Genomic DNA, 13,286 nt, shown 5'->3' on the forward strand with positions numbered 1-13,286 from the left:
TTGGATTATTGGAATATATAACCTCCTTAGTCCTCTATAATTAGGCTGAATACAGAAAATGAAAATGAAGCATGCACAGGCCAAATATGGCTAAACAATTCACTTTAAGTAGCAGTGTGAAGACGACAATAGGAAAATTTGCATTGCAAAATCATGGTAAATTCAGTAACCCTTGTGGACCAGCAGGTGGCTCTGTTGCACAACTCACCATGCCTCACCACACTTTAGTTTATATGTCTTCATCTGAACCAGTGGCCTATGAATAAAATGCATTAAATCATGTGGAACAATGTTATGCTTCATCTCTCACTCTCCCTGTCTCTTATGCAATAGGCGTTATATGGTATGTGTCCGACCAAGAGTGATTAATATTTAAATCCTCTCATCTGCAGGAATTGATGATTTGTGATGATTCTGTTTGGTCACATTGGCAACTACTAAGAGTTTCCACAAGATTATTCAGTGAAGGCTATTACTTCACCACTTAGATTAGTCCATCGTCAACATAAACTGTCCACATAAAGAGGAAGACCTGACACACAATGTGACTCTGTACAGGAAAAACAAAAGTCATGTGAGTCCTTGAGAGATGTCTTATGTAGCTTCTGAATTATGCTGACATCAATAGCAACAATATTAAATACTGAAGAGACAATCCACAACAGGCACGCTGTAACAGAAAAAAGAGAAAAGTTATATTAAATTAGTCTGGTATGTTGGTTTAAAACCACTATCACCACCCTGATTTGGAGACAGTGAAATCAACATTTTAATCCAATAAATGTTTTTTTATTTATTTTTTTATCTGTGGATCATGTTCAGAGTTATTTCAAAACAAACTAAAAACAATCCAATTAAAATTATTTGTGTTTTATGCTGTTTTTCATGCATTTTCTTATTAACTCTTGTATTATTTCGTGTTTCTTGTTGACTCATGCAGTATTTTGCATGTATTTTCTTGTTGATTTGCATGTATTTTCTTGTTGTCTTGTGTGTTGTTTTGCATGCATACTTAACCTATGCATTGTTTGTTTATGTGGATAGGTTTTCTGATTGGCTTGTAGGTATTCCTGTGTTCTTTTGTATGTATTAATCCTAGGTTTGACTTTTGGTGTCTGTGCTATATATATATATTTTTTTTTTTCGTTTTGTGTTTTTTAACCCCCACATTGACATTGTTCCAGACTGCAAACCATCTTAAATTGTAAATGGTATTTTATTAGTGGCATAGGTCCATATACAACCAAAGAGCAAAAATAAAAACCTGTCAAAATACAGAAGAAATCTAATGATTTTCTAAAATAAAGCATGTATCTGGCATGCCCAGATAAAACTACCTTATAAACACTAAACTACAGCAGTATATGAATATGTATACTCGGTCTTGATCTGCAGAAAAGTGAGAGGGGGGCGTTTTTCTCCTGTTGGTGAAAAAATAATTAGCTGTGATTGACAACACAGCCTGTTGTGAAGTGGTGCCTGTGCGCGTTCACGAGACGTACACAACTTTGTTCCCTGGAAACGAATTCTCTGAGTGACGGTTTGTCAAGATGCACCTCTGCGCGAGACACCTAACGGCAAATTAACGTTAGAGTTTTCTTCTGAAGAAAAACTTTAACATGGACTTAACGTACTGCTGACTGACGACGGAGGAAACGTCTTCCTTTGTTTGCTCACCAGGCTGTAAAAAAACAGAGGTAGTACTGACCGGACTTTGAGTTGCCTGCGAAGACTAACTTCACCGAGCTAGCTAAGCTAGTTAGCCCACTAAGCTCCGCACAGACAGTAAACGGTTGTCTGTTGCTCAGTTGCAGCAACAACTTAGTAGAAAGAGGACCGTCCTTCTCATGGAGACACACGGCGGCTCAAAAGGCAAGTACATGGAGCTACAGTCACCTCAGCTAACCATGAGTCTTCTGGGTGAGTTAGTTGAACTGATAACTTAACAGGCTTTTAATATGCGAGTGTTAACTTGACGTTAAACTAGACAGGGTGGGTTTGCTGCTGTAAAAACAGCATAGTGGGGTGAAACGAGCTAATAACGGTCCTGAACACTGCTCGTCCATCCAGTGAAGCACGTCTGTTGTATGGGTTTATCATGCTGCATTTACATGACAGCGTCCTCTGATTGTAAGTTAACATCCGCTTTCAGTGAACACGGCATGTGAGTGTTGGACGCTTCGGGTTGTTCTTCGTATAATAGCTGTTACTATTAACGTTGCTGCTGGTTCTCATGTCATATTGTCTAATTATGCTAATCGCTGTGGTTTCTCTCTACAGAGCACCCTGCACGGAGCAAGCCCCCCTGTCTGTAGGAACCTGAGAGATATGTGCACCGAGACATGATACGGCAGAAATGCGTGCAAATGTTACAGCGAGGCAATAGGCCAGGCAGGAAATTGGAGTAAAGCTGAAACATAAGGCTTTGCTACCTAACAGCTTGCCAGCTTGTGTGTGTGTGCGTGCTCGAAGTGCCTATGGCGGAGTTTGGGGAGGACGGCAGCCTGCCTCCATTGAATCTTGGGGATAGGACCGTGCCCAGCGACGAAGCAGCTGGCAAGACGCATTGCGAAGTGTCGGTCTTGAATGGAGACTGTGGGATATCAGAAAATATGGTCGGATCGGGATCCTTCGTCGCACCTGGCAGCCAAGCCGGGCTGGAAAGCGCCAACACCTCTGCCGGAGTGGAAGCCAAATCTGAAATACCACGCAGGAGCAGCATTATCAAGGTAAACATTGAAGTTGAAGTCTCGTTTTGCATTCAAGCTAGCCTGCACACCTATCCTGAACATAGGCTGTTGGAAGTTAGAATGCACAGCCCCTTGCTGTAATGTAATCAGCCTTTAATATGCCTGCTTTTCATTAACCTCGCCTGCGAAATGGTAACATTTCAGCGAAATAGGTGCTTTTCACAATACAGGCCGACAATGGAATGACCAGAAGCACATCCTGTACTTTGTCTGCATATTTTGTATTGAATTTGCATAGCAGAGATTCTTCTTATTTGATCTTGGCTGTCATTAATCTAGCTGAATGTGCATGCCAGCAGAGACAGAATAAGATAGGATGATCTTTATTGTTCACAGAAGGGGAAACATAGAAGCAGCAGCAGAGAAATACAGGCACAATGCTGTGAAATATGTCACAATGAACAATAATATATACACAATGCATACAATGAGCATGTGGTTGAAGGTACTGTGCTCATTATACTAATTATAAAGAAACTGAAACAGATATGCTTAACTTATTTTATTATTATAAAATAAAGATGGCAGCTGTATGAAAGTGATCCTAGGTTAAAGGAATAAGGTTTGTCTTTAGAGCAGCAGAGACCGCAAATAATGAGAGGGAATGAGAGGAAGTATCTGGTGGATAGCAGTATTTACAGTTCAGACTGTTTAGTACAGCAAACAAATAACTTGAATGACTACTAGAAATAAAATAGCATACAGGGCTCATAAATGTTTAGTGTGTTTACCTCACATATGCACATATTAATGATAGGGTCTGCCTTAACATCATTCAAGTGCTGCCTAATATGAATGTTGTACTGAGTAGCACAATAAAATATTGCATGTGGCTGTGATCAGAGAGAATCCAAGCAAGACACTCAAGTCTTAACCTGCTCCAGGTGCTGATCCTGGCTGCTCTTACTGCTGCTGAAATTCATACATGTACATGTTTTAGATGGATATGCAATAAACTCATTATGGACTCATTATGATCCTGACTTGCAGTCTAAAGCTCTGGACTTTAGTTTACTCCTCTCACAGGGTATGGGCGTTGGAGTATTGCTTAAGGGGTAACAAAGAAGATGACACTTCCTCACATTGCATCAATCTACTGTATGTTGAAAGCCTCCGAGCCTTTGTCTATAGCTAATGTCAGCAACCCTGTAATGTCTTGCCTCTGCTGCTGTGGCTATCATAATTTCAGCCATAAAGCTGAAGGAACAAATCTGAAAATGGTGATGGCGAGTTACTTGGCTATACTGAACAAAGGATGCATTATTCTTCACATTAACTGTACTCTCCGACGATAGAACATTGCCATATTATAGAAAAACTGAAAGACGTCATAAGTGTCTCTTATTTGATGTTGTTTACATCGGCTTTCAGAGGTCAGTAAATTAGAGGTTGAACTCAGAGATGTCATTCCATAAGGCCAGCTAGTTTTAAAATGCAAGCTGTGTAAGGATGCACTTTTTTAGATAGCAGTGTGAGGTACGTTAGAGTGAATTTGGTGTTGCAGGCTGAAGACCCACTTCTTCCAACAATACCTCGGTTAAGTCATGGTCGCCTATATCTATAATAAAATAAATAAATAAAAACCTCTACTCTTCTATTTCTTCTCTTCGTTAGCATATCACTCACATAGCTATTACAGTTGGCTCTTAAAGTTCTGTACTTACTTGATTCCTGGTACCATCAGGTCGAATGCACTTATTGTAAGTCGCTTTGGACAAAAGCATCAGCTAAATGACATGTAATGTAATGTAATAGTGGCATAATTGTTTATTACCATGCACACAATCAATATGATTAGGTCTATAATTTGATGCTTCATTGATATTTCTCTGATTTGGGTACAATCTCTGGCACTGGACAGTTTTTACAGGCAACACTGTCTTGGCACATTGTGGGTGCTGAACTTTAACATGCCCACGCCTGGAGATTGATGGGGGTAATATTGACATTTCTGCCTTGTAATGTTCCAAGTAATCTCTCACTACATAAGGACCTGTCTCAGTTCCGTGGCGTGATTTGTTTCAGTGATGTGTCTACTTCTATGAGCTATAGGCTCTGTCGAGACATGTGGAAGGTTATTTGAATAAAAGAGACGCCAATACATTTTTGACTCAGCTTTTTGACGTTTTTGATTCAGCTCAAACCCTGTTTTAAAAGAAGAGACAGAATGGCCTCTTAATAAACATGTTACACTGAAAACATCTCGTTGCTGTTGCTGCTAAGATTAATGTCCCTGTCCAGAGGTTTTCACGTGATTGTCCAGTGACAGGGGTATTCATGCAGACAACAAATCATTTTGAAATGCTGAAATGACCTAAATTCAATAAGTGCCATATCAGACTAGACAATGAAAGCCTTTATTACTAGGAATAAGAAACAAGTGAAATCAGTTGGAAATGATTTTATGGCGTTTGCTTAGCAACACAGCACACAGATGGATCAACATCCAGTGAGTCACAGCGGAGACGATGACTTCTGATTGGCTGAAGCCAAAATCAGTGTCATGTTAAGTTAGCATTAGGAGAAAATGACTGTTATCAAGGTTTGGGTGATGCAGGAAGTGCAGCACTTTAATAATGTGAAGACAGTGAAACCGTGCAAAAAAGTACATGTGGTTTGAGTAATGATTTCTCATGTTGTACTTGTGTGAAGGCAAAACTCAGAATTAGAATAGATATTAAAAAAGGGTATCAAGAAAATCAAGTATGCAGCAAGCTGTGCCCTTGTCTGCATGCCAATATTTTCTTGAAGGCAGTTTTTGTTTTTGACAGCTATGACTGATTGAATATTGCACTGAGACGTTGCTTGTGAAGGGTTGGACCAGTGTTAACAAGGCAGCCTTTTTCACACTGTCAGTCAGAGCCCTCAGTTCTTGTTAAACTGCTTCTCTGAACTGATGGGAGGATGTGGTCGGGACAACGCCATCTCGACCACATTCTCATAGTAACAGCTGTCATGCTTAGCACTCAACATTTACTTGGTTTCTATGAAGGTTTCTGTTGAACATATTTGGTGATAAAGGTGTGTAGGAATATGTGTGTCATCAAGAGGTACGAGCTAATGGCATATCTAAACTTGCAAGATCAGACCTTTCTCTAAAATTGTATGTCTGCAAACTGTTAAGCTTGCAGTCCTTGGTTGACAAAATAGCACCTTTGCAGATCTTTTAATTTTATGGTTTGTGAATAGTGGACTTAAAGTGATACTCCACCCAGAATTTACACCCAGTTTTCAAGCTCCAATACATCGAAGCTTCTCTTAACCCTCTCACTTTGCATTTGTATGCTCAGGATATTTCTAAATGTGTTTTTTATAAAGATATTGTCAAATACATGGCACCTGTGTCTGTTGTCCTCAATGAAACACAGAAGCTATTTCTTTGGCAAAGTAATGACTTTTTGGAACATGCTTAGCATATAGATTAGTATTAAATATTTTGTTGCAGAAGTGGTAAAAACACTATTTATGGATGTTTTTAAGTTGACCACAACATATGACCACATCCTGTCTCAGAAAGATGAAACTATCCACTTTTAACAGCTTTTTTTCAAACTTGGGCTGGGCGATAAGGCCAAATTGGGTTGGACCAAAAGAATGCTCTTTTGGATGTGTTTTAGTCACATGCTAAACAAGCTCAAATGATGCGTCATACATGCATTTTGGTCTTACAGTTTTGGCTCAATGTTCTCTGCTCTTTAACATAACCAAGCAGATGGGTTTGATGAGGTTAGTGTTCTAACTGGTAAACTTTAGTTTTGAAAATATGCACCATGAATTCTAAATTTGATCCATTCTTTTTTGATTTTATATTTTACACAGTGTCCCAGCTTCAGAAGGATTTGGAGAAATATATATGTTAAATGATAGACATTTTTATATCCATTTGATGGTATATATTGTCATATCGCCCAGCCCTATTTCAAACCTCCTTTGGGTAAATGTTTGATACTCAAAAGGTAGATCTGGGATTGAGTAACACTTAAAGAAAACCTGTATTTATCAAATATAAAATAGTATAGTAATACTTATATATGGAAGCAACCTTTTCAGTCCTGTTTGTTTGTCACCAAAATATTAAGAAAACTTGAATGGAAAAATAATTTGCTCCATAACTGTAGATCTCCATTGTTGTGATATCAATCTAACAAATTTAGAGATACAGCCTCGCCAGAGGTATGCACACTTTTATTGCTCTGTAGTTTGAATTATAACTTCTCATGCACTTAAAATATCAAATGACGTTGTTAAAGTGCTGCATGGAAGAGAGAGCAGCATTTGTTTGGATAACCTAGTCTCTATGTGATACTAAAGCACTTATGCATAGAATGAGTTATGGCTTAGGTGTTTACCAGCCCATTTTAAACTCTGTCTTCACCAGTAAATTGTGACCATGTTGTACGTGGGTGGCCAGTGGCAGGAGAAATAATGAGCTCATGGCTACACTTTTCTTCCCACCTCATGTCTCACCTCTGATCCTCTTCAACAAAGAGGATCTTTCCATTGCTTGGTAAATAACACTTATTTCACAGCTCGGGTTGGAGAGGAAAACAAACTCAGTTTGTGATATCCTCCTGTTAAAAGGGAAAACAATATGGTATTAATTATGGTGGACCAGCAGTGCTGTGAGCCTAAGACAAGTTTCTCCATGGGAATCTTCATATTGTATCATATCATTCAGTCAGGCTCAGTTGCAATTTAGCCTGCATTACTCGGACCAGTACACCGCAGCTGAGGTGTGGTTTTATTTTGTTTAGTAACAGGATGTTTTCCCCTGTTAAGGTAACCGCAAATGAACAGTGTGCACTGAATTTGTATCAGTTGTTCTTTATTTCCAATAAGACTTATAAATATCAGCTCCACTTCATCACTTTCCCAATGTTCCTTTTCAACTTCAAGTTAACGTACAGTGCTATCAATCTGCCTCCTGTATACCAAGTACTTTGTGTTGCAGACTATAAGTGCTTAAGTTTTCATCAGTGTTCATTGTGTCTAAACAGCTTTCAAACACATGCTTCCATTCTGCAGTTTGATTTAAATGTGCTGAATAATTACGGGTGTATATGCTAAAGCACATTTGTCCATGTGAATACCTATGTGGAAGTGTGTAAATGCAGACATTACTTGTCTTATTTTGTCAAGGAAAATGAACCGAGAGAATGCAGTGTGAAACAGGTCTGCTGAAATTACTGTTGACGTGGCCTTGAAAAAGAAACTTCATAGTACTCCCACTGAGTGTCCACATTCAGCCAAAAAAGTCCTCTGCACATTGTCTTTTATTGAGGTGGCAGTGAAGGCATTAACTTCTCATTAAGAATGTGTCGATGTAAATGTTGTTGGTGTTGCCTAGCATTGTCAAATTAATTATTCATAATGTCACTTTAGAAACTGCCACCTAGGTGTTATTACAGACCTCCCTACCATCACTTAGCCTACATTTTCCAACCACAGATTGTTGTTTAACCCAAACTACCTTTGAACAATGTAGCTTGCATACTTGGATGTAATCCAGTTGCCCAACCCAATGCCACTGGCACTTGATTGTGTAATGGATTAAAGATATTTTGACACCCATCCTTGATGCAGGGTCCAGCTGCTGTGTCACATTCACACATTGCGGCTGTGCGTGTTCAAGGCGACTCGCAGCAGTGGTGATAAGTCACTTAACCTGAATCATGGCTTATTCATTTATCAGCTCAGGTGTCACAGATTTACACAAGTGCTGCTTGCCTCACCCAGGTATTTCAAGGGGAGCTCAAATAACTTGGCACTAGTTACAGTTCTGCAACATTTATTGGGGAGGTGGTTCTTTGCCTTTATGATGAGGTGCATTAACATTTTACTGTAATGAGCAACGAAGCACAGGAAGAACAATACATATTTAAACACTTAACATGGAGTTTAATTATTAATAATTAACTACACCACTATCATATATAAGAATCCACAGAATCAATGCTGCGACTCTGATATTTAATAATAAGCTCCTACGTGAGAGAAATGCAAGGCCGACTTTTAGAATGCATGTTTTTAAAAAAAATACTGCTCTCACAGGAAATAAACTTTTCCTTTTGGCAATGGATCACAGAAATTTTATTTGCTTTGAGACTCATTGTTGAGCTTGTTTTAAAAGTTTTATAATCTTACTGGGGATTTCCACCGGGCGCGGAATGGCCGCGGAACGGCTCCGCCGAGGTTTTGCTCCGTCTTCTGCCCAGCGTCAATTCACAGTGGGCGCGTTATGGCCGCGGAACGGCAGCATAGCGAGCCAACTGCATACACGAAAGATAACAAGAACACGCGTTAATCCTGAACGTACGGGAGACTGCGAGGTCCTGTGATAAACTGTGTATAAAGTAAACAACAACAACCAACAGCTTACTTTGCTTCTCTGACGTGGAATATCTGTCGATCTGACCATCTATCCTTATAAAAAAAATGTGTGATGTCATAAATGATTGTATGCTGTTCAACTTCAACAATCGGACTCTCGTCGTCCATGTCACCGATCCTCTGAGATCCTGAGATACATTTCCTTTTCTAATAGTTTGAATAATTTTTCAAGAAAAAATGGCTAACATTTGATGGTTCTAGCTTCTCACATGTGATAAATTGTTTCTTTACCTTATCATTATTAGACAGTACTAGTAGTAGACAGCGTTTTCAAACTTTTGTTTGAATAAAACAAGCACATGACGACCTGCAAGGATTCTAAGAAACTGTGTTGGATGTTTTTTCTAACAAATAATCTTTAGTTGCAGGCCTACTGTAGACCAGCTTATATATGGATATTTTCTTTGGGTAATGAATGCATTTTTTTTTCTTGCATGCACCAAATTTTAGAGTCCTGCTGAAGTCTAGTTGTTTGCAAATAGTGTGATAACATGTAAAAGCTATTTTGTAGGAACTCTGTTTGACAGTAACATCATATTTACCAGCATTTGGCAGTATATTAACATTGTTATTAATTTGCTAGGTTAATTCACACAAATATCCACTTAAACCCTTGAGGAAATGGCCTGTTTTGATTTGACTGAAATAAAATTGACCAGGCAGTTGTTATTCCCAGTGCCTCAGCATTGTCTTGCATTGGTGCTGAACTTTAAGAGGCTCCTAGGATGAATCAGCTAAGCTGTTTTGTAACAGTAACAATGTTGGCTGTGAAAATCTTGTGAAATTGGCAGCTAACATGTTAATTAAACTCACAATACAGGCAGAGCATTTGAAGCCTGCCAGTGCTCTGAAACTGTCTCTTCATGGATGCCTTATCAGATGCTGAGCTCTGCTGATGCAGCTCACTCTCTCCTCTGTGAGTCTGAACTGTGACATGACAATTTTGCTTGATCATTCCCCGGTTGAGGTCTGATCGGAATGTGAATAAGATAATTTTCAGCAATTGCGGTGTGGACCTGACTTGAATAATATGGAAATGCTTTGAAGTCTGACCTGATTGAACAATGAAATGGTGTACACTAAGCTTTACCACTGTTACATTGCGCAACTTATCAATAAATAAGTTCCTTTTTAAGTTTGTAAAAGCTCAGTTTGATTGAGAATGTGATTTGTATTGTTTTAGTGTGCTGACACTATAACGGTGCTTTGCAGGCCTGCCTAACTATAAGAAATAGTCATATGCATGGCTCCTTACTGTGTGCTACTGTTTATAAATGAGAATATGAACTTTGGTTTGAATTGCAATCACATGCTTGCCAACTTTCCATTAGGTCGGTCTTTTTTTCCCATCGACATGACAGCAGATGAATTCAGCATTCTGGCAGTCTTTTCAATTTCCACATTAAACTTAATTTTCATAAAGGTGTTATTTGTGTTAGGTACTTAATATTTCACAGAAACATAAAAACACTTATTCAGTAAAACCTGAGAACTGTGAGCCACAGACATGAGGATTTTTGTCATGATACAATAATGTGCTGGGATCAGTAAGGGATAAATTGTTGAGTCATTTTCCAGCCCAGTCTGTACCTGAGGAAAGGGTAGGTGTAGGTCCTGAAGAAGATTATCTGATATAGGGATTTATTCATTGTAGGCAAAGACATTCCAGTAGAACCAGTAGTGTAGGCCGTCCTTAGGTGTGCAGAGGGAGGCTTTTTCTTTTTTTGCTAATGAAATGGTCAAGAGTGGCTTTTCATGTTGGCAGTGCAAGGTGAGAGGAGACCAGCTGAGTATTGCTCCCTTATCATGCTTCATTCCATCTGAAGTAGGCCCATCACACTGATTGGGAAATGATGCGTTCACTGTGAAATGAGAAATAGTTGTGGTACTAATTCAAAGTGTCACTGTGCTTTGCTTGCTGGTTGACACGTCTCTGTCAGGTCCAATTGCATTTTTTTATTCACACTTGCCACAAAAATGTTAGAGAACCAGTTGAGGGTCACATGGTCATGGTTACAGTCGCCTCGCAGGATGAATAGGCAAGAGTAAGTTAATTTTATTAAGATGATCTCCACAGGCTTAAATTAATCAATAGCTTATTGGAAACAATTAATCCTTTCCAGCAGCTATGGGCTGATATCTGTACAGCATGTTGTCTTCTCTCCTCTTCCCTATCCAGTATCTAAAAGAAACCTCATTAATTAACATTTTAGTGAAAACATCATATGAGAATTGAGTAGTCTGGGCGTATGTTATGTAATTATATCGATTAACCTGTCTGTCCTTATAGTAACATGAAACATTTGGCTTAACGCTCCTTTGGCCATAGAGCATAGTCTGCAGCCTAAGAAAGCATCATAACCGATGAAATCTATTTTTTAATATAACTGAATTAACAAATTAGTTCATTGTAAATGTGGTTAAAGGCTCAATCAATATTTGAGAACTTAAGAGTCTCTCCAAAAGCCTAGAGCCAAAAAACTAAGAGCTGATGATGTAAATCCTGGGATAGCTCCACAGAGAACAGTTTGGAGGATAATTGTGGTGAGCTCTGATCACCTAAAGTGATTTATCGCTGGTTAGTGGTATATTTTCCTTTTTCACAGTTGAAATACTGCCATAGAAAATCTAATTTAAGTTTCAATTTTAAGGAAAATTTTAATGTTGTTAGCACTCTTGGTTAAGTCTTTGGTTTGTCTGTTACATTACTGCAACTAAATCCCTTCGAACTTACATGGTGTGAATAATGACAAGATTCATGTTTGGGCAAAGACTGATAGATAACTAGTTAATAAACCTGAAAACTGAGGTGAGTCGATCTTTAGTCAAAGTCCCTGATTTGATTTTGCATTGAACTCGAGTACTCATGATAAACTATATATACTTTTAGTCATAACCACAACGTTCTAAAGAAAGACGTGTTACTATCACATATATTTGTTCAGGAAATAGCAGTGCATAAAAACTTAAGTCCCAGGGTAGTCAGTCTTTTCACACTTCACCAACGACTGATATCATATGGTACAGTACTGCCACAGCTGGGCCTTTAAACTCCTTTGGGATTTGACTGCAGTGCAGCTAGAGAACAAAAAGTCTTCATATGCTAATTTGAAAAAAAAAACAAAAAACAACAACTGATAAGCTCTTTGCTGAAATTGGTTCGGCTTTCTTGAATGTTGAATGGATACAGTTTGTTCTTCTGTCTTGATTAAAATAATCATGCTTTTAAGTATATTGAATTTATCAACAAATAACCCATTCCAACAGACTTACCTTTGCAGTACTTTTCTGTGTTTGGGATTGTTGGTAGTATAACAGTGTTTGCAAAGTGACTATCTTCCCCATTTCTGAAAAATGAACATAATACAATATGACCTTTTGTTTGGTATCAACACAGCATTTTCATCAGAGCTGGCTTTCAAAACATTTTGTCTTCCTCCTTACTGTCTCCAGTTGGGTTTCCTAGTGACTCATTTTGTTCTAGTTTTTGTTGTTCCTCCAAAGCACTTCCTGTCACCGTGGTACACTCCCATCTCGTTTACACTCACTATATTTATTTTCACCCCAGCCAATTCTGCCTGTTGAACATATCAGGTGGTGTTTAAACAGTCTTATTATTTGTCAATACAACTTGGGAAGAAATTCTAAGTGCTTAGTTTGATGAAACAGTCACCTCTGCCAATTAAAATGGGATTTAAGTATATTGGCTCAAAGTGCTAGAGTCACACATGGTGGATATTTTTATAATTGAGATGGAACAATACTATATGTATTGCTTGCCTTAAGTTTTCTTTTAAGCTAATGTTAAGATCCTGATTTGATCATACAGTATCTCACAAAAGTGAGTACACCCCTCTCATTTCTGCAATGTTTTAATTATATCTTGTCATGGGACAACACTGAAGAAATGACACTTTGATACAATGTTAAGTAGTCACTGTAGAGCTTGGATAGCAAAGTAAATTTATTGTTACTTCAAAGTAACTCAAAATACAACAATGAATGTGTAAAATGCTGGCAACAAAAGTGAGTACACCCCAACTGTAAATGTCAAAATTGGACCCAAATGTCAATATTTTGTGTGGCCACCATTATTTTCCAGCACCGCCGTAACCCTTTTAGGCATGGAGTTCACCAGAGCTTCAC

The 13,286-nt window shown here is 38.5% G+C and overlaps 1 protein-coding gene across 1 annotated transcript in view; it reads left to right on the forward strand.

Annotated features, from left to right (window-relative positions):
* The first annotated feature begins 1,467 nt into the window (after window positions 1-1,467).
* LOC131976395 (inactive phospholipase C-like protein 2) overlaps window positions 1,468-13,286 on the forward strand; it is a 42,041-nt gene continuing 30,222 nt past the window's right edge. The window contains exons 1-2 of the mRNA XM_059339419.1: window positions 1,468-1,920; window positions 2,281-2,729. Coding sequence (XP_059195402.1) covers window positions 2,478-2,729 — 252 coding nt within the window. The 5' untranslated portion in view covers window positions 1,468-1,920; window positions 2,281-2,477. The remainder of the gene's footprint in view (window positions 1,921-2,280; window positions 2,730-13,286) is intronic.

Source organism: Centropristis striata, chromosome 8 (assembly GCF_030273125.1).
Source record: "Centropristis striata isolate RG_2023a ecotype Rhode Island chromosome 8, C.striata_1.0, whole genome shotgun sequence".
In the NCBI taxonomy this organism is placed as follows: domain Eukaryota; kingdom Metazoa; phylum Chordata; class Actinopteri; order Perciformes; family Serranidae; genus Centropristis; species Centropristis striata.